Consider the following 22,258-nt stretch of genomic DNA (forward strand, 5'->3'; position numbering starts at 1 on the left):
CACTGCAGCAGACACGGCAAAATAAAAATGTTAAATGCATCCTAGCTGGGAGGGGACTGAAGCCTCCACGCTCAATCAAAGATTTGCAATAATAGGATTCATAAAAAAAAAAAAAAAAAAAAAAAAAAAGGACAGATGGGACTAGAAAGTGTTGCAGTGAAGACTGGAATGAGATGAGCTCACAGCACCAGCCTGGCTTTTGTGAACCCGCACAATGATACCCGAGCCAGACTGGATTAGGAAACCTCACGACTAGGTGTCCAGAGAGAGGCGTCCGGTTTCCAGGCACTTTGGGGAGAGAAGGTTGAAACGATGCATCAGATTTACAGCTGCAGTGATGAAAATATAGAAGTTTTCACCACCGTGATTCCTTCCAAGGGTGAGTACAATTGCCCTTGACTGTTTCCTTATGCAGGAGGGTGAGGACAGTGTCATTCATGCTGTTTTACCCTCAGACCTGGTTTACCCTCAGGTCTCAGAGGTCTGATGGGTTCTCTGTTTTGATTGTACTTGGTTTTATTCCGTTTCTGGAAAGGAGGCACAAGGGTGAACATTACTCATTGAGAAACAATCCATCAAGGGCATAAGGAGGGCAGTTCAGCGCTCCCTGTTTCATTTAATCCAGTACCTGTGCGGGCAATCCGGTATGCAAATGACAGTGACAGCGAGCCATTGTTATGTAAACAGAGGTGAAAACAAACTCCCAAGGCAGCTAGAGGGATTTTCATTTTCTCCAGTGAGCAAGTGGGCTCTGATATGAGAACCAGCTGGCTCCAAAGTATGACTTCTCACTGTGCATGGACCGTGAGGAGAAATACTGCCGGCGGTGGCCTCAAGTCCAGTGAAGCAGTGGGACAGTGCCCTGAGCCCAGGCGGCCCCTCCACACAACCCCAGGGCCACGCTGCCAAACCTACCCTGGAACTAACACAGGCATGACACAAGAACCTTGACTCTAGAAACCCTCATGGCCCCCAGTGAACAGTGTTGAGTCCCAGGGAAAGACCGTGTGAGGGCTCAGGTGACTTCCAGATAGAGAGAGAGGAAAAAGAGCCAGGAGTCTGCCCACATGCAGGAGCTGGAATTCTCTCTGAGGACATAGACCAGGGGAACTTGTACATGTGGATGCCCATGGCGGCTTTGATCGTAAGAGGGCAAAATTGAAATAACCTAAATGTTCATGAGAGGGGAATGGACGAAACACGGTGCCATTGTGCCATGGGGTACTCCACGACGGTCAACAGGAATGAACTACGTCTATCTGTATAAACCCAGATAGATCTCAAAGCATAACACTGAGTAAAAAAAAAAAGCAGGCTGAAAAACTATACACATATGATAGCATTTTTGTAAATTTGGAAATACAGAACAATATTATATATAGTGCATGATACATATCGAGAGAAAAATATGAAACATAGACCAGAAAAATACAGATAAAATTAGTAATCTCAGTAGCCCTGGGGTGAAAAGGAAGGGTAGAAAGGGACTGAAACTTTACCTCTAACTTTTTTTCTTTTATATGAGGAGAAAACAAATTGGAATAAAACATGAAAATGTTAAATATGTCTATTTTCTGTAATTTTTTCCATTTAAAAATTTTTAAAGGGAGAAAAAAGTCAAAGACAAAGTGGTGAAAAGACTGATGCCATTCTGTGGTGTGTGACCTTGGGCAAACTACTTAACCTCTGTGGGCCTTTCCACTTCTGTAAAAGTGAGAAACAGAACTTATATCCTAGGATTATTATGGGGGATAAACGGGTTAGTATATAAAGCATTTAGAACTGAAGCTTGGCATGTCATGATCACCATTAAATACATCACTTACAATGTGATTTCTATGTTTATTGTGCATTTAGAATAATGAATATATTCAGTCAATGATAGATATTTAATCTTATATTCCTTAGTTGCCATTTTCATTTATGGCCACCTCCTGGTATTAAACCATGTATTCATCAGTATTCATGGACATGTCACTGCTCAGGATGTTGTCCTCTAGAAAGCAGTATTTGCAGTTTTGCACTAGTTCCTAAATGGATGAAGTCCACCTCTTCCTACTTCTCTCCTTGCCTTCTCCAAAACCTTCAAGCCGAGGGTTCTCAGTGAGAGAAGACGGCACTAGCAGGTCTGAGTCACTGCTCACAAGAGAGGCTGGTAACTCTTCATGACATCTCACACTCCCTAACTGCAGAAATACAAGTGGGCTTGATTTTACCCAGTAGAGGTTTTAGTCTTTCCTGGTGTGTCATTTCCCAAAGGTCACAGGTTAGCCATGTTTATCAATGTGTGATAACCAGAACTTTCCAGGCACAGGCTCAGCAGCATGGGCAGTGTTGCCTAGTGGTTAAGAGTGTGGGCCTTGTTCCCCAAGTCACTGTGTGATTCTCAATATCCCCATCTGTACAGTGGAGTTACGAAGACTACCCACCTCACAGGGTTGCTGTAAAAGAGAAAGAGATAAGACGAGCCATCAGCTAGTGAAGCTCAATGTGAGCTATTACTCGTTTTTTGTTGTATTACATCCCTATTTCCAACACACACATGTGTTGGGTTCAGCCTAATATCTATATTTTTTTAAAACCGAGCCATCTTAATACCTCACAAAAATGCATCATTAGCAAATATTATGGTATTTCTTAGATATTTTGAAGGCACAGGACATAGATCAAGTCTGTAACTGAGAACATGCGTGTATTTTTACCTTCTAGAGAGAAAGAGACCCATTTAAGGAAAAGATTTTATAGATACAATTCACAGTAAATACAGAAGTTAAAAGCTGTGGTTTTACTAAGAAGTTGTACCAGAAGTTATTTCCTGAGGTACAGCAGAGCAGATTTAGCTCCGGGGTGAACAGTACCACAGCATTCAACATAATTCTTCTGGGGATACGCAACAGTGGGGGGCGGGGGGGTGGCAATCAGGGAAAAGCAGGAGGAAATGGGAAAAGTTTCAGAAAAATAATCCTAAGGGAATACTATGATTTCTAGGCTTTGTCCTTCTGCCTGTCCTCATCTTGCAGAGAAAGAGGTAAATTGACCACAACTAAGTCCAGGGAATTTACTCTTTGCCAGCTGCTGGGCCAAGAGTTTTAAAAGATTAGTTCATTTAATCTTCAACACAGCCCTGTGAAGTAGGCGCCCTTTTTTTTTTTTTTTTTTCCTTTTTCTTGTGGCTGGCACAAGGGATCTGAACCCTTGACATTGGTGTTATAACACGGCACGCTAATCAACAGAAAACTGGCCAGCCACCACTAGTATCCCTGTCTTACAGATGAGGAAAGTGAGGCTGAGAGAAGATGGGTAATTTGCCCTTCACACAACTGGCAAGTAGGCAAGTTCGGATTCACATCCAAGAAGACAGAGTCGGGAGCCCTGACTGTCAACCAGCTCACTCTACTCCAGGCGTCATGGCTGCAGGGCTTTGCTGGAGATAGCAAGGCCCACACTCATCTGTCATTTAACTGATATGTGATAAGAAGTCGTTTCTGTTCTAAGCAGGGCAGCAACATGGTGGGATTTCCTAGCAGCAATGTGAAAAATAGATACCTAAGAGTCTCCATTTTCAACGAAATCCACATCTCTTCCCAACAAAGAAACGTTTTTTTTACATTCCGTGGCCCCCGGTAACCACCATTTTACTATCGGTCTCTATGAATCTGACTCCTCTAGGTACCTCATGTAAGTGGAATCATACAATATTTGTTCTTTTGTGCCTGGCTTATGTCACTTAGCACAATGTTTTCAAGACTCATTCATGTAGTAGCATGTGTCAGAATTTCATTCCTTTCCAAAGCTGACTAATAGTCTATTGGATGGATATACCACAATTTGTTTATCCACTCATCTGTTGAGGGTCATTTGGGCTGTTTTCAACTATCGGCCATTGTGAATAATGCTGCTATGAACTTTGGTGCACTTGAGTCAAGCAACACCTTCAAGTACCATGGAACCCGGCGTCCTCTTCCCTTCCCCTCCTCTGTGCCCCTGCCCTTCTCCAGGTCCCAGCCTTTTCAATGTTGTTGCTATAGCTATGTCAGCCTCACGGGCATTCTCTAAAACCATTTCTTTATCTCTCTTTGCAGTGTCAAGTCCAGCCCGGAGAAGAGTCAAAAGCGCTCAACACCTCTTGACCAAGAATGTAAGGAAACTTCAGTTTTGATCCCCTTTGATTAACTTTCATTAAAAAAGCAATACACGACTTCACTCTCTCCCCTGCTCTCAGTGACCAGGAGCGTTTCTACGTCCCATGAGGTTGTTCCTGCACTCCCAACCTGCACTCATCCGAAATAACTGACAAATACCAACCAGACAACAAACAGCCCTGATCTGGACCCCCCTCTTCTGCCATTTTCCCCAGGCACAGAGAGCAAACCTCATTTTATATGCACACTTTTGCTGGTTTAAACAGAGTCCACAATGTGATATTGCATCCCTGACCTAGGTGTTCTCACATTATTGACCTTTGTAATGTTCCATTTTTTTACTATTATAAGTAGCACAGAAAAGAATTTATTTGTACAAAATACCATTCTTTTGGATTAATTCCTTGGTATATAGGCCTCAAAACAGAATCAATAGGTCAAAGGATAAGAACAGTTTTATCCATCCACCCATCCATTTACTCACTCATTAAATATTTGTATTCCTCCTGTGTGAAAGACACTGCACTAGATGTGGAGAATATTGGTGATTTTTAAAACAGTTTTTGCTTAGAGTTTTGTCTCTTATTGCCAGAAACTCTGTACAGTTTGGGGGCTTCCAGCAATGTTTTTCCATTTACCTCCAACCTCAGCAACAATTGGCATTCATTTTTTTATATTATGTTTTGCTACTTTAATATACATTACCTTAAACCTAGTTTATGCATCTTTAGAAATTAATTATGCTGTGCATTATTTTATTTTATTTTTTGCAACTGGCCAGTTTGGTCATTTTATACATACATATTTCTTTATATAAAACTGCTAATGTGTCTTTGCATTTTATTTTAAAAGGGAATCTATAATTGTTTCATCGTGGTTATACTGGAATTTCTATTTCTATCACATTTTTCATAGAACACCATTTTGATTTTTAAAGTATCTCAATTTTCAAAAGCCTATTTTACATTTTTTAAAAATTTTGTATGTGTCCTGGGAATGAGATGGAGTTTTTATATACATTCATTACATTTTTAATTCCAAAAGGATTATGTGCCCATTATAAAATTTCAAACATTACAAAGATATAAAATACAGTATCACAAAATCCTGAGAAGCTATAGGTCAAAGTGGTTAGGTATGTAGACTTTAGAGTCAAACTGTCTGGATTTGAATGTCAGTTTTATCCATTTCTACCTATGTGACCTTGAGCAAGTTGCCTAACTGTTCTAGGAACCAACTTCCTTAGCACTGAAATGAGGATAAGAGCACATACCTCACGAACCATGGGAAGGAGAAAATGATTTCGTACGTTCGAAGTGTTTAGTTCAGAGCCTGACACATACTGAGCATCAATAAACATTGGTGTTTTTTTAAGTGATAATTTCCCATGTACTGTAATTAGTATGCTTTGTTGTCTGATAATATGCTGTTTTGTAATTTGCTCTTTTCCCTTAAGAATAGATCTTGAACATCTTTCCATGCCAATTAATGTGTAGAGATCTACCCCTTTCTTTATAGTAGCTGCATAGGATGCCATTGTATGAATGTCCTATAATTTATTCACCCAAACCAAATCTGAAGTTTTTAAGATTCATTATTTAACCAAATCATCAATAAATGGGGTTTCCCCATTTTTCCCATTAAACATAACAATAAATATTCTTGAACATATTTTTACGTTCTTATGCAAATGTTTTTGAGAATAAATTCATAGATAGGAATATGCTGAGCCAGAGGATATGAACATTGAAAAAAATTTTTAGCCATTGCCAAATTCCTAGTAACTATTTTTTCCACAAGCCAAGCCAATATTTCATAATGTTAATGTTGTTAATCTTTGACATCTGATAGGCAAATATATCTTATTGGTTTAATTTGCATTTCTTTAATTATGAATGTGCTTCTTGACCTTTTCATAGATTTATTGATCGTTTCAATATTTTTTCCCCTATGGGTTTCTTACTCACGTCTTTTACTTGTTTTTATGTCAGTTGTATGCCTTTTTCTAAGAACCTTTGAGAACATTTTATATGTTAAGAAAGAGAAGGGCTTTTAATGGTTGGAAAATTTGGCTGTAGGATGAGAAATTCTGATCTATCTCGTAGTCCCTGAAAACTTAAACCCAAAGAAGGAAATGCTCCTGACTTTCAAGAAGCAGTGACAGAGGTGTTGCCAAAAATGTAAAAGGAAGGTGTTGTTCGTAGGTAATTTGGAGTTTAAGAAAGTCTCATATAAGATCTTTCAGTCAAGAAGATAGGCTGTCTTCTGCAAATATTCAAACCGTACCAATATTTACAACTTTCTTTGGCCTGGAATTCATATTTGCATCTCTTCTCACCCCTTGGGCTACCATGTGGATGGATGTCAGTTTCCTTCCTTTCCAAATCTCCTCCTCCTCTGAGTCATCGTTAGTGTTGGAGTTTTCCTTCCTCCCTGACTAGTCACACACTGTTCCTTCTCTAGACTGTCTGTCCGGCGTTTTTTTGTTTTTGTTTTTTTTTTTAATTCTTAGGCAACTTTATTGGCATCCTGACCATCCTGATGCCCACCAACATCATAGGAGTAGCTCAAGGGAATAAACTTACCCGAAGGTGTGGGCCAGTTAGTGTTTCACCATGATGAAGCCACTTCCACCAGCCGTGATTCACAGCCCTTTCACAACAAGCAGCAGAGCCATCATCAGGAAAGATGGAGAAATGAGATTGCAAATGTCACATTCTCCCCAGATTTCAAGCTTGTGGAGGAGGAATTTAAGTGGTGATCTGATTTTTGAAATGCACTGAGCATCATTTGCAGTGCTAAGAGGAAGGAAAGGGAGCAGCTTGTGCAGGGTGTGAGTGTGGACCACCCGCCACCACACTTCACAGCCCAGTGAGCTGGCCTAGGGTGGACGGGTGGTGCCTGCAGCCTGCATCAAAGCCTTGCTGTGGAAACCCAACACAATCACCACCTTCTGCAGTGCCCAGAGGAAAAAAGGGGACTTTCAGTGCCAGGGATGAATCCTAAATGCTCCTGAATTATTATCAGCTTTCTCCAAAGGCACAGAATGAACAAGCCTGGGTCCTAAAATGGGCCTGAGAAGAGTTAATTTCCTAAACCATTTAAGACCAAATTTGAGGTTTATCAATTTTCTAAGCAAAGGACTATTTGTGGTAAACTGAAGCAATGACTGATGGCTTCTCATTTTTCTCTGTGGGAGACAAAAATTTGGCCTTCGAAGGACTTAAAACTGCTCTCAGATGCTGTAAATAAATATGTGCCATTAAGAAAGAGCAAGATGTGCCACTAAAATCTCTGGCAGGCATTTACTATGCCCCAGTACAGCATGGGTAGGTACAGATATCCACTTTCCATATAACTCGTGTCAAAACTGGGGCTTGAACTCACATCTGCCTGATCCCAAATGGACTTATCTTCCTTAGCAGTGACAATCTGATAGGAGGAAAAAAGCAATTATTGCTTTAATTTGCATTTACTTAATTATTAATGTTGTTTAGCATCTTTTCATGTTTCTTGTTCATTTGTATTTCTACCGTAATTGCCAGATCATATTTTTTGTCCCATTTTTCTGTCTTTTTCAACTTTGCTGATTTGTAAGAGTTCTATGTACCTAGGGATAATTCTCCATTACCACTGGCCCTCTGTATCCATGGGTTCTGCTTCTGTGGATTCAACCAACCTCAGATCAAAAACATTTGGAAAAAAACTTCATCTGTACTGAACATGTGTAACCTTTTTTTTTTTTTGTCATTATTCCATAAACCATGTAGTATAACAACTACTTACATAGCATTTACATTGTATTCAGTATTATAAGTAATCTAGAGATGATTTAAAGTATACAGAAGGATGTGGGTAGGTTATATGGAAACACTACAGCATTTTATATCAGGGATTTGCGCATCCTCAGGTGTCTGTGGGAGGTCCTGGAACCAATTCCCCCAGGATGCCAGGGGATGACAGTATATATAACAAATGTTACATTGAGCTGCATTCTGTTCCAGTGTTTGTTGCTGCTTTGATCTATCTGGTATTCATTTCAAAAAATGGGCAGGGATCCCTTCCTCCCAGTGGCCTAAGATTTATTCCAACAATATGTTTTAAAGATCCAATTTTGCCCCACTGACTTGAAATAAATACCACACTGTTATTTTATAACAAAACCATTCATTTTTGCTCCAGCATCCCTCAAAAGCAACGCAGTTGTTGTAAGTGGACAACTGAAGGGGATCTGTGAAAGGCTTGACCGTAAGGCTGGGGCGGTCCCACCACACTCACAGAAGCACAGCAAGCCCAGGACCTGGCACAGGACGTGCCCTCGCAGGACAGCTGTGTAAGAAAGGCACAAGAGGAGGGGTAAATGCAAACCTCAGCGAAGCTGCAGTGTAAGGTTGGAGACGCTGATGCGCTTCAAGGAGGGAGGGCATTCAGAATGAATGACCCCCGTGTCCTGGATATTTATAAAGTATGCAGGATCCGAGCACAAACTGCTAAGATTCCCATCATGACTCCCCATAGTAAGATGACATAGCTGCTATTATTTGTCTCAAATTTTTACATTTAAATTATTTCAATGATTTAAGGGTTTTTATTATAATTTTTAAGGCCCATTTTGGTGGGCCCTGACCAAAAAGGGTATTTCCCCTTACTGTGATTCTCAAGTAACTCTTCAGCAGAACACCTTAGCATTTAGCACTGCCTGGCTTATCAGGATTTCCACTTACCGAACCGCACATAGCGGACACTCACCTCCCAGCTCCACCGACACAGGTACTCTGCACGGTGGAGGAAATGTGCACTTTCTGGAGCCCTCCCTGCTACATTTTGCCAGCAGCTTCTTAAAATCTGAGAATCGGGCGGGCCTGAGTCCTCTCCCTAGGTCTTCCCTCCACTAGAGCATCCAAAATGTCGTGCTCTGCTGCAGCAAGCTACAGGTACTTAGCTACAAAGACTGTTAAGACCCGAATTTCCAGGATCGTTCTCATTTCAAATAGCCTGTCCTACTGTCACAACACATCAGGCTCAAGGCAGCTGACCTGCCCCGGCCTGATGGCCCAGGCTCCTGACTGTGAAGGGCCTGCTGTTGAGGAACCCCCTAGAATTTTAGCAGTCTGAAGTAAAATAAAAGTTAATCGTTTCTGGCCAGTTTTCTACCCAAGTTTTCTCTCTGCTCCTAGCAATCACTGGAGTAGGGAAGGTTCCAAAAATTCCTTGTCGACACAAGATCCTTCTGCAAACCTCCAGTTCTGGGGCCCTGAGTCCCAAGATCCGAGGAGAGGAATAAGCTGACTGTCCTTCCCCACGCAGCAGGTGGTGATCGAGTCGGACCTGTACACGCACCGGCCTCTGGAGCTGCTGCAGCATCGCAGCGACCGCAGAGACGTGGGCGACAGCCTCAGGTTCAGCCGGCTGCAGAGCGCACGGCCGCCCGGAGCCCATCCCGCCAAAAACCCCGCCAGACCTGGTACGTGAGCCCCGGCCCTAGTGCCCCAGAACCTCCCTGGGCGTAATGTCCCATTTAGAGCCAGTCGCACGCCTACGAAAGAGCAGCAGCACCAGCAGTGTCCGCAGCCTGCCCTGTGGTTTGCCGAGGGCCGCGTGGTGCTCCCTGATGGCCTCGGTCACGCCAGGTGAGCCAAGCGCCTGCGCTTTAGCCAAATCAGCGCCGTTTCCACTACCAAGGCACCTGCTCCTGGCTTCTGCAGCAGCCTCACAAAACACCTTCTACCTACAGACCACTGGCTTCTGGGGGTGTGCAATGAGTAAAGATGCTCGCAACCCCCGTCTTGTCCTACATGAAGCGGAGCTGTGTGCACACGATGTAAATTATTATGCTGTGAAATGCACGGAGAAAAAGCCGCGACCCACGAAGCAAAGGAAGCGCACAGTATTATTTAACAGATCGCGTGCGCGCGCGCGTGTGTGTGTGTGTGTGTGTGTGTGTGTGTGTGTGTGTGTGTGTGTGTGTGTGTGTGTGTGTGTGTGTGTGAATTATATAGGCTTTTCATAAACTGCCGTCGTAAAACCTTATCGCTTTCTATTTCAATGACTTGAACGACAATCTATAAAGAGAATTTAGGGTCAATTTGTTTTGAAAACTGGAAACATTATAGTCTTACCTTGGATACTATTTTTTTAAATGTCTTCCACCCCAAGCAGTTTAATAGGAATCTGTTTCTAGCATAGACTGAAGTATATGATGGTATTTTGCCTTTAATTGCTGGTTTAGATTATTTCTATTATGCCCACAATCCACAGTTATTCATATTTTAACTCCAAAAATACACAGTAGGAAATCCAGGATGTCCTTCTCAAAGCCTTTGGACCTTGACAATTTTGTATGTTACGGGAACTTAAATAATACTGCATTGAGACTGTCTCTTCATCCATGCATCTTCCCCTTTTGTAGATGATAGACTAGTCCTCTAAGGTTTCTTTGATCACTAAGAACCTAATTCTGTTCTTATATCTTGTGTATAACAACACATAAGTCAAGCTATATTCTCTATTTAAGTGATTACATATCTATCTACATATGCAGAGTGAAACATTAGGAAAACCACAATTTGGCTTGCAAATTAAGAGGAGATAGTTTTTTCTCTGTGTCTATATATGTTTCTTTGATCACTAAGAACCTAATTCTGTTCTTATATCTTGTGTATAACAACACATAAGTCAAGCTATATTCTCTAGTTAAGTGATTACATATCCATCTACATATGCAGAGTGAAACATTAGGAAAACCACAATTTGGCTTGCAAATTAAGACGAGATAGATTTTTCTCTGTGTCTATATATAGGTGAGTGGGTGGGTGCATGTGTGTGCAGAAAGAGAAGAAGAGACAGAATATTTATCTTTGCTACAAAATCATAAAATGAATTTAGAGCTATGTTTCTCAAATTTTAATGTACAAAAGAATCACCTGGAAATTTTATTTTTATGCAGATTCTAATTCAGTAGGACTGGGTGGGCCCTGGGATTTTATGTTTCTAGCAAGCTACCAGAGGCTGCTGATGGTGCTGCTCTAGGTAAAACATATTAAGTAGCAAAGTTTTAGAGATGATCTAATGCAGTGGTACTCAAAGTGGGGTCCTGGGAGCAGCAGCACCCAGAAATTTGTTAGAAATGCAGAGTTTATTGAATCAGAAACTCCAAAGTTAAAACACGTCAATCTGTGTTTTAACAAATCCCCCAGGTGATTCTAAGGCATGACAAAGGTAGAGAACCTCTGATCTACTGCAATTTTCAGAAGAGGAAACTGAAACCATAGAAACTGTATGACATACCCAAGGTCTCACTGCTTGTTAGCCACAGAGCCAAGATTACATTTCAGGTCTCCTGATTCCCTCGCTAGTGTCTCTTTCCCCAGGGAATAATGTTTTCCCACCTGTCTAGTTTCAGGGGTCACTTTCATTCCTTTCTAAGTAGCTTGTGGAAGCTTGGACTGACTGAGTCAATCTTTTATTCTGAAAGACAACAGCAGTAAGTTATGAAATGGAGAGAATCTGCCAGCATGTGACAGTCAGCTCATGCAGAGAATGTGCTAGTCAGGCTTTAAAAAGTGAGAGATTAAGCTGGGCATTGATCCAATTCCTTCAGCCCCCCCCCCCCCAACCTGATAGATTCCAGAGTGGGTGGGAGGAAGGGAAAATTTCTGAGTCAAAGCCAGACCCCAGTGCACTCCACAGGAAAGGCTGGTCTCTATCCTCCCTCAGATTGCTGTATGTATCCAGGGATCTCAGATCTGGGGGCTTGCTTTTTTCTGAGCCATAGGAGAAGCCTCGTGGATACTGTAGCCTTCTCATGCTCTGAGGAATCTTGGGAATCAAGGGGACTCTGAAGACAGAGACCCAGCTGAGAAACTCTCTCACCATGAGGCCTCAGATGCCCACAGAGCGCACAATCCCCACCTCCTGGGCCTAGGAGACTTGGCTGTCTCGGGCACCTCAGAAGCAACCTGTGCAAACCTCTTGTCCTTTCTCAGCTGGGGTCACTAACCGTCCATCATTCCAGCAAGTCTCAAGATGTCTTCCCTAACACCTCCTTGTCCTCCCCCACCTCTTCACACCAAACACTGACAGCATCAGCTTCTGGATAGTTCTCATCTCGCCCATTTGCTACCTACCTAAAGACACCCAGGCCCAGGCTCCCCTCATCTCCAATGTGTAGAGAAGATTGCCAGCCAATATTCTCAGCCTCCATTCCCTGTCCCTCCACAAGGTTACCAAAGGGGTCCTCCTAAAGCAGAAATCTGCACCTGTCATCTCTTGGCTTTAAACATGGTGTCCCCTCCCTGCCTCTACCTTCCAGATCATGCTGACCTCTCCAGGGCCACCTCCTGTGAACTCCTGCCCCTGCCCTTCTATCACATAGAGCACCCTGAGCTGCGGTGTCATCCTGTGCCCACTCCGCTACATTCTGCTTCCCTAGACCTCTGCTGACACTGTTCTCTCCACAGCTTGCCCTCCCTGTCTCTCTCCATCTGCCAAACTCTCCCTTCTCTCAGGCTGAGCAAGGGGGTCCCTTGGTCAAGTTTTCCCCAGCCCTGCAAGATCACCAGAGGTCAGTTCACTACTCCCTAAATCATTCTTACCTGACTTCGTCATAACAGTTACCTATCTCCAAAGCCTAGGTTCCCTCAACTAGAAAGTGTGAACTGTCAGGATATCTACCTCTTTGGGTTGTGGTGAGAATTAAATGAGATAGTAATTATGTGCTTTACATTCAGCACAGTGCCTGGCATGCAGACTCAAAAATATGAGTTCAATTTTTATTACTAACACTAGGGCTCCATTCATTATGGTTTGATCTTGACAGTCTTGTACTTTTTCATTTTATTAGCATGGAGATTTTTCCTCAAGGCAAGGGGGAAGAATGTTTGATTTCTTACATACTATGCAACATGGTAGGGCTTGTCCCGGAACACCTGCCCCAGGGGAGAGCTGTGTTGAAAGCCAACTTTCCCCTCCCTTTTGCCACTACCTCAGCTCAACCTGGATCCTTAGAAGCTTCAGGCTTCCAGGTAGAATTCCTCAGAAGTAGGTCGGGGCACCAGGAATAAAGGCATTAGAAAGAAGGTTCTGCACACATACAGCTCATGTAGCCAGTTTCTCGGGATTCTGATTGATAAACTCCAGTCCTTCTGCGGTATGGGGCACATACTTACTACAACAGGAACAACTTCTCTGCTCATTTTTAGAGGGATGTCCAGGAGCACCATGTTAAATCACTGATCCCAGCTGTAAAGATGTAACGCCTAATAACCTCTTTACCTTCCTACCATCTGAGACCTTAGGAAGGAGAGAGATGAGGAACATTCCCTGAGCGCCTACTACATGCAGACAGTGCTAAATGCTCCCACGTAGGGACTGGCCGGTTAGCACAGTCGATTAGAGCATAGAGCGTGATGCCGATAAATGCTTCCACATGCGTAATCTTTTTTTTTTAATAGGCTATTTTTGGGAGCAGTTTTAGTTTCACAGCAAAATTGAGTTGAAAGGACAGAGGTTCCCTATTCAGCCCCAGCCCTGACACTTGTGCAGCCTCCCCCATCGTCAGCATCTTCCACCAGAGTGGCGCATTTGGTACAGCGAACGAACCTAGTTAACACACTGGTCTTGTTTACACCTTAGTTCCAGTCCCTCCGGAAGAGCGGCAGGGGTATAGGTGACCGCTCTCAGTAGTTGCCTCATTGCCCAACCCTACTGCTTGGTTTTGCCACTTGGTACAAAGGCCTTTAGAAATTCCCTGCTGTGACTGATTGGCTAACAAGATAATTGATACAGAACCAGGGGGAAGCAGAACACAGAGTACTACTGAGTAATATGTCTTCCGTTCAACTTTGCAGGGGGGATTTCTGAGCCCAAAGCATCAAACTTGTGTGGGAATCGAGCATATGGAAAATCTTTGGTAAGTAAAATATGCCTGGTTAGTTGTATCTGTTGTGCTTTAAACTTCTCTCCATGTCTGTTTCTATTGTGCCATAAAGTGAGACGAAGTGTCCTTGGCTCCAGGTTGAGGATTATTAGAAAAGCATAACTGGTGCTTCTTTGCTCCTAAAAGCTATCAGTTGACCTTGCTTTGTGCACTTGTGGCATAGCACTGGCTGTGTGTCTTTCTTGCCGGAAATTCAGCTCTTAGGCAAACATAAGAGGCTTTTACCCAGAGGACATCTCACCCATAGGGTAAAGATCTAGTTTCTATCATAGGCCCTTGCCAGATGGAAATGCCTCACTCATTCCCAGATGCGGCTATAGGGTAAAGAGATGTAAGCACTATGAAAATATAAAACACCAGTGTCTTAGTCAGCTCATATAGCCATAACAAAATACCTTAGACTGGGTGGCTTAAACAACATTTTCTCACAGTTCTGGAGGCTAGGAAGTCCAAGATCAAACTGCTGGCAGATTCAGTGTCTGGTGAGGGCTCCCTTCCTGGTTTACAGACAGTGGCCTTCTTTCTGTAGGTTCCCAAGGCCTTTCCTCTGTGCACACAGGGAAAGTGAGAGATCTAGTGTCTCTTCCTCTTCTTATAAGGACACTAATCCTATCACAGGGGCTCTACCCTTATGACCTCATCTAAACCTAACTATCTCCCAAAGGCCCCACCTCCCAATATCATTACATTGGGGGTTAGGGCTTCAACATATGAATCTGGGGATGGCCCAAACATTCAGTCCATAACAACCAGTTATCTCTGGATTGGGGTACCTCTGGGGGCATCTGCTATAGCTCAGGTTCTCTAGAAGCTGACTCTGAGACTTGGGGTTGGAGGCACAAGACATATTAGGGATCAACACCTATGACAGGAGCAGGAGGCAGACTTGGGTTGAAGGAGCTGCTGAACCATGATGCAGGCCCAGCACATGCTGGTGGGCAGCTCTGGGGTTGTCCATCCAGATTGGTCTGAGTTGGGTCAAAATGGCCGAGCTTTTATGTTCCCTCCTTGCTCCATCACAGCATGTGGGTTGCCCCAGGAAGGCCATGACCTTGGGCCAGGTGGCCTTGTGCAGCTGAGGACACGTGAAGGAGCTAAGAGCCTTCTGCTGCCCACCCTGCCACCCACCCTCCTGCAGATGGGTAGCTTGTCCTTCCTTGCAGGGGGATGGGGCGGTGCCTCTCCAGGCCCCTCAGCGCATGTCCTACCTGTCAGGTTCCCTCTCGGTTAGCAGCATCAGTGGTGGCTGGAGGGGAAGTCAGCACCGGCATCCCAGGCTCTTTGAGTGCAGCTGTCAAGATGTCTAGATGGTGCAAAATGAGAACTGGAAAAGACCCAAGAGGTTGTCTGGGCCAGGCCCTGGTCCTTACAAAACAAACTGAGCAGAAATGCAGGTGCTTCACTCCCGGTCTGGGCAGAAGATCTGATCCAGGGATATCATCTAGGTCATCGCTATACCAGGAAAATGACACAAAGGGCAGCAATGGGACAAGCTGTGTGCAGGGAGTCCCTCCCCTCCACCACCTTGTACTCAGGGGACACCAGGGAGGCTGGGCAGTTGACACAAAGGGAAGGTTGTCATGCTGCGACAGCTCAAACAGCAGCTCTTGGCTGAGCCCAGAGAAAGACCAAGGTTAAGAGGGTGGCTCACAGCCTTGGATCATAAGGGCTCAGACAGTGCCCTTGCAAAGAGGCAGCTGCAGCGGGTGGTCAGAGGGAGCTGGGATGGCATAGGGTGGAGATGGGGACGTGGCTACTAGGGGAGGTGATAATTCTGAAGAGGAGGAGGAGACAGCATAGCTGAGCTTTTCCTCTGGGCCCGGAGACGGTGGGACTGGGGTCCCACAGCTCCTTAGAGGCCCATCATCCCAGGGAACTGGGTGAGATTAGACTAAGGAGAGAGGGGAAGGTGTGGGAACAAGGGCCTTTCCTCCAGAGCTAAGAAGGGGTGGGTGTCTGTTCACCCACGTATTGGCACAGTGGGGAGGGAGCGCTCTAGAAAGGCCACAAGGTGGCACAGTCACTCTGCCCACAGCCCTTGGCCAGCTCAGGAGAGGAGGAAGTGGTGAATACTGGTGCCCTTGACCTGGAATTTCCCTGCAATTTCAGGAACGTGGTGACTTGAAGCCTTCAATGGGGCTTGGGGTGCAAGAACAAGGCAGAGCGTGTGTCCACTGACTGAGCAGCCTCTGGACTTGGCCTTGGCTGGGCCACCAGTTAATCTTCAATTCAGCACATGTTCCTTCAGCACTTACACCCGCTTTTGGAGGGCTGAGGGGGGCTCCCATAGAGGTTGGGTCCCAGAGCCTGACACTTGCCATGCAATCTCTCTGGGACTAGGAGACTGGACAAAAAGGTGAAACAAGAAGACAGCCATAAAAAGAGAATTGGTGGGATGCCAAAAGGTGTCATGCTCAGTGCCATGGAGACATGAGGACAGAGAAAGATCACTTTGGGCTGCCAGCCTCAGGAAAGTCTTCCTGGAGAAAGTGGCCTTTAAGAGCAGGTAGAGGTGAGGCCTTGACCTGGAGAGTGAAGGAGAAGGTGCGGAGCTGTGTGTAAGCATCAGGAGGACGGCGGGCACCGGTGCTGCACGGGGGATGATCAGAGGCCGAGCTGCATGGATGCAGTGGAGGCCGCTGCTGAGGCACTTGAAGAGCAGGCTGGAGAGTAGGCCTGTCTGCCCTGCAGGGGAGAGTCCTTGCGGTGCTAGAGTCCAGGAAGGGCACGGGGAATGTAGGAGGTCGGAGGGGACTGTTCCTTGACAGCTGCAGCAGAGGAAATGGAGAGGCAGCCTATTCAATGCAAGAATCTGCAGGACTTGACAACAAATTGGACACAGGAGATAGAGTTGCGAGGGTGACGGTTCTCACGTAAGATTGAGTTGCACACCCCCAAGTTTCTCTAGGTCAGTTGTTCTCAATGTGGCGTGCCAGGACCAGCAGCACCTGGAAACTTGTTAGAAATGCAGATTCTCAGGCGCACCTCAGATCTACTGAATCTGAAAATGGGTGGGCGCAGCCCTGTTCTAATAAGCCCTCCGCAGGAGTCTGATGCCCCCTGAGGACCATTGCCAAGGGTGGTGGAAGTTCCATTCAGTCACTCCCTTTCCGATGGCTCCAATCAGGCCAGAGGGGGATATGGTATCACCCTCACATTCCCTTCCCCTTCCTCCCACACAGATTCCGCCGGTGCCCCGGATCTTGGTGAAAGCTCCAGTGACCACGGTGGAGGTGGCAGCCCCGGGCTCAGAGCGCGGAGCTGTGCTGACCAGAGGGTAAGTGCCTTGGGCTCTGCCGCCTGCAGGGCGCCCACCCCGTCCAGGCCCCGCTGCACAGGAGTAACAGGCGGCCTGCTTTACAGCCCCCCGAGACGCTAAAACAAAACCCATGCCAGCCATACATTACCTTTTAATGAGGGCGGTAATCCTGGGTCTCCGCAGCGCCTCATCAACTGTTTCTCTAGGATTAAGCTGAAGTGTTTTCCATGGTTTCCACTTCATTAGCGCCATGCTTCACTTGGAGAAGTGTCATTTGGGAAGGATTTTGGTTAATTAGATGAATATAATCACAGGCCACATTCAGAACCTCCCGTAGGCACGCTAATGTCAGAAATGCCTCCAAATGAGCTTAGGGGCCCCTGCCTGCAGGTAAAGAAGTGCGTAAAGTAGGAAGGTATCTAACTCAACTTATAGCCCCAGCGTTACTGTTAATCCTGATCCAGAACCAGCAGCTGGGGTAGCAGGAGCGGGCAGTCCCCCAGCACCCCCGCCATCCTCGGCGGTGCAGGAAGACCTCAGGGGCCTTCAGTTCAATGCTCTGGACCCCGCTCTGCTTTCTAGGCTGGCTTTGCCACCACCTCTCCTCAACTTCAGGCAAGTTCTTCAGCCCTCCGTATCCTCGTCTATTTCAAAACACAATGAACAGAAAAACGGGAATGATAGGAGTGCCCATCTTGGGGGGTTATTGAGAAAACTGAATGAGATGTGTGCAGAGCTTAGCACGAACTGCTGTTGACCTTTCTCAGGAAACTTACAATCTGGTTGTTGGGAAGCCACGTACTTTGGAAAGTCGTTGATGAATGACCGTGGGCTAAACCTACCAACCCGAACGGTGCACACCTTGAAAGCTGTGGCAGTCACAGCAGGGCAGACCAGTGTGGTGCACTTCTGGATGACAGAAAGCCATCTGGGGAGAATTGTGAAAACCAAGTCACATGTCACTCAGTGTGTTGGGACTTAATTGGAGAAAAGTGAAAAAATAAATAAAAAATAAAATAGTAAATCATTTGGACTGTATTATATTCCAGTAGCAAATTGCTCTGTGTGGCAGTGGCTGTTGCTGACTGCCGCAGTAAACCAGCAAAAATTCCACTATGCCTTAGTAGAGGCTAGCCTTTCAGGTCCACATAGCTGTGCGGCCAAAGCTGCTACATGGCTCCTTTATGAGCTCAACCATTCTCGTTTCAATTTGCTCCTGGACCTGGTTATTGAAAAGAAAAGTAAAGCTATTTTTTTTCACCTAAGGGGAGCAAGTGGGGAGAAAAATGAATATTTATTGTCGACAATGTGCTGGATGCTTTGTTATCTCATTTTCCTCCTCATAAAAGTCTCATGAGTTCAATGGAATTATTCCCATTTTGCACATAAGGAAACTGAGGCTGGTAAAGGTTAAGTCACTTGCCTGAGGTCATACAGTAAGTGGGGAGCAGGATTCAATCCCATGGCTCATGTTCCTTCATTGGCTGGTGCTTCGGGACATCCACCCTTTCCAGCTAGATTATCCATGTAAAGGTGGAAGGGGTGGGAAAGTAGAGCCTTTGGCAAAGCCAGGCCCATAGCATGGGTACAGGGGCAAAACCTGAGATCCCATGAACCTGTGTGCCCAGGGAGGCCTCCTCCCCTCGTCCCATGGCAGGGTCCTCCATGGGAAGTTGTTGCTGTGTGGGTTTCAACAGTGACCCTGCAACTACACAGAGCCTAGTCAAGGATGGAGGCAAGAGCAGGAGAGCGAGCTCTGGCCACTCTGCTCAAGGGCAAAAATGAAGGCTGGCTCAGTGAAATGACCACCTTCCCCACTCACCCCTGGCTTCTCTTTAGATCCAGGCATCTCAAGAAGATGGCCGAAGAGTATCCAGCCCTTCCCCAAGGAGCAGAAGCCTCCCTACCACTGACAGGCAGTGCTTCCTGCGGGGTCCCCAACATCCTCCGGAAAATGTGGACAAGGCACAAGAAGAAGTCTGAATACGTGGGAGCCACCAACAGCGCCTTTGAGGCTGACTAATGGTGACCCTCCTCAGGAGCCCCGCATTGGCTGAGGTTCACCGGACACGGGGAGAAAGCTCCAGGACTGGAACTGAGCCACACTTACCTCTGCTGGTAGCTGTCCACGCGCACCGTTGTCTCTCACTAACCGATCATCCCAGCCTAGGGCATGGGAAAGAACGTCCCTGGAAGGCAAAATAAACCTGTTCCTTCCTAGAACCCTCGAAGCCATTGGTCTGAAAGTGACTTTGGAAGGCTACAAAGTTTATATGCCTATCTTTAAGCAGAAACCACACCAAAATCAAATTTTCCCAGCCCATTTAAAAGACCTCCAAGAAAGAAAGAAGGCGAGCCCTCTGTCTTCCGCTATTCTAATGTGTGTGACTTTTGGTGTAAATATAAGAGCTTGACCTTTGAGGCACTTATAAATACAGTGGCTCTTACTATTCCCATTATCACATTTATTTTACCTTTAAGAGGTAAGATTTTTAAGAGCAAAGCACTACATATTTACTTAGTAGTTCTAATATCCACTTGAGAGTATTGTCAAGATCAGTTTTGATGATCATTTGGCATGATTGCATGAATCCTCTATTCTTTTGTGTGCAGTTTTTCTACAGAAAAACATTAAAAATTAGATGTTAAATGCTAACGTTCTCTGAAGTGGCATAGTCTAGTGGAATTAATAATACCTTGAGTTGGTATAATGAGTTTAACTTTTGAAAGTGCTTTCTCATGCATTATCTATTCTTATCTTCACAAAACCCCTGCTGAAGAAAGCACAATTATTTCCAGTCTACAGATAGGCAAATCGAGGCCCTCAAAGATTATGTGACTAGATACCAGGTAGTGGAAGTAGACATCAGGTCCTCAACTTCTCTCCAGCAGACTCCCAGCTTTGCTTACTCTAGCAACCAATGTGAGGAAGGTTTTAAGTGGTGGGAGTATGTCTCTGGAGGGCAACTTTTGAAGGGAGAATCTGATAAAGTTGGAACAATTAAGTGATTTCAGTGAAAAGCATCATTATGTATGAGGTTGATCCAGAAGAAATTGCCATCCTTGTAGGCCAAAAACAATTGAATGTCAATTTAACATGGTGCAACCTAATACGTGATATTATGCTTTCTTTTTTCAATGGACACGTCATCATCAGTTCATTGTCAACATCAGTAGCCTTAAAGTAATGGTATAATAATAATAATGGTTAGTAGCTGTCATTTATTAAATGCCTTCTATGTGCCAGACATGATATGGGGCACTTTACACACATTCTCCTAACCTTTCTGACTACTCTGAGTTAGGTGGCCTTACCCATCTTATAGATACAATTCAAAAAGGTAAGATGATTAGTCCGAAGGCACCTAACTCGTATGGGTGTCAGGCTTCTATGCCTGTGTTGTATCTACTCCTTCACACAAAATAGTTCAGAACGTAGAGCAGGGCCACGGTTAGTAAATAATTTTCATCTCAAATGCTAAGCATGATTGATCGGTAGAGGCTGCCTGGAGTTCTGTGTGGAGATGGAATCTGAGATAGAATAGTGTAGTGGTCAATTAGTAATGCCTGCCTGTGGAGGGGATTAGTGACATAGGCCTTGTATATTTGTCATCTGCAGCCTAACCTCGACTTCTAATTGTTTTCTAATTAAGAAGTTTAAATTTCCAACCCACTTAATGAAACCATAGATTTCACAGTAAAATTTAGCTTAAGACTGTGTTGCAAATTGCCGTGTCTTGGTATGAAAGAAGAGTTTGGCCACATTAGATGTCTCAGACTCAACTGTTGTTTAGGACTGCTGCTTTGTGGCCACGTCTTACCTTTTGCTCTCTGAGTTAGCTGTTGCCAAATCTCCTGGTGAACAGAAGCCAAGGGAGTGGATAAGAGACCTGGGCATCTGGCTTTCACCACGCTGGTCTTTGCTTGTCAGCCACTGTTTTAGACTCTGAACACCCATTTCTCATATCCTAACATGATTTGGAAACTTGGGCATCAAGTGTTCTTTCAGTGAGGACTAGTCCCAAAGAACTGTCCCAATAGTCTTCTACAGTAGAGATACTGGGGTCCGGAACAAAATTAGTGAGCAAACAGGCAATCTCTGCTGGACATAACAGAGTATCCTACAACTATTTAACTTAATTCTTAACTGATGGCTTTTATTTATATGTAGCAGTTGAAGATTTATGTAGAATGGACCTTATTTATTTTTAATTTAAATATTTCATGGTGAATTGCCTTGTATGCAGCATATTATTTGGCCAGTTCAAATAAAAATGAAGTATGCTTTGTTTGTGACGTTAATAAATCACTGCAAGAGTGTGCCTAGGGCTCCCTCATTGAAAGTGAGAGACTTTCACAAAGGGAAAGAATTATGTATCTGGAGCTCACTTCTCCTTTAAATGAAAGGCCTGGTAAGGAAGAACCAGCATGTTCTTTCCATCCTAAGGCAATGTCTGGTTTTGATATTACAGGCTTTGCCCGGCAGTTAACAACAGGGCCATTCTGCTGGGGCCTGGGCTGGCACTACCTGTCCTCCCTGCTGATGCCATCCCCTCAGTCCCCACCACAAACCCCAGGGGTCCAGTGGCCATCACCAGCCTGCTGGCCTCTCACCCCTGTCGGAGGGACAACACAGCTTTCCTCCTCTGTGCCCACCTCATGTTCAGCCTTGCTGGAGACTGCCCCTGTGACTCATATCACAGCCACTGCAGAAGGACGCCAAGGCTGGCTGCAGACAGCCATCTGGGAATGACTGAGCCTGGAGTCTTCTTGAGCCAGAGGCAACAGGGTTTCCAGGACATTTAGGGTAATAAAATCGCCTGTGCCAGGACCAAGTCCAGTCGAATGCTTCAGTTCTGACCCGAGCGCTCTCTGGCGAGTGCCCCGCCCCGCCGGGCACTCAGGTTGCTGCAGAGCCAG

The 22,258-nt window shown here is 45.0% G+C and overlaps 1 protein-coding gene across 1 annotated transcript; it reads left to right on the plus strand.

Annotated features, from left to right (window-relative positions):
* The first annotated feature begins 312 nt into the window (after nucleotides 1-312).
* VXN (vexin) lies at nucleotides 313-19,361 on the plus strand. Its single transcript, XM_063079092.1, has 6 exons — nucleotides 313-379; nucleotides 4,083-4,138; nucleotides 9,453-9,606; nucleotides 13,991-14,052; nucleotides 17,262-17,356; nucleotides 19,178-19,361. Exons 1-6 carry the CDS (start codon nucleotides 313-315, stop codon nucleotides 19,359-19,361), a joined length of 618 nt encoding a protein of 205 aa, XP_062935162.1.
* The last annotated feature ends 2,897 nt before the right edge of the window (nucleotides 19,362-22,258 follow it).

Source organism: Cynocephalus volans, chromosome 15 (assembly GCF_027409185.1).
Source record: "Cynocephalus volans isolate mCynVol1 chromosome 15, mCynVol1.pri, whole genome shotgun sequence".
Classification (NCBI taxonomy): Eukaryota; Metazoa; Chordata; class Mammalia; order Dermoptera; family Cynocephalidae; genus Cynocephalus; species Cynocephalus volans.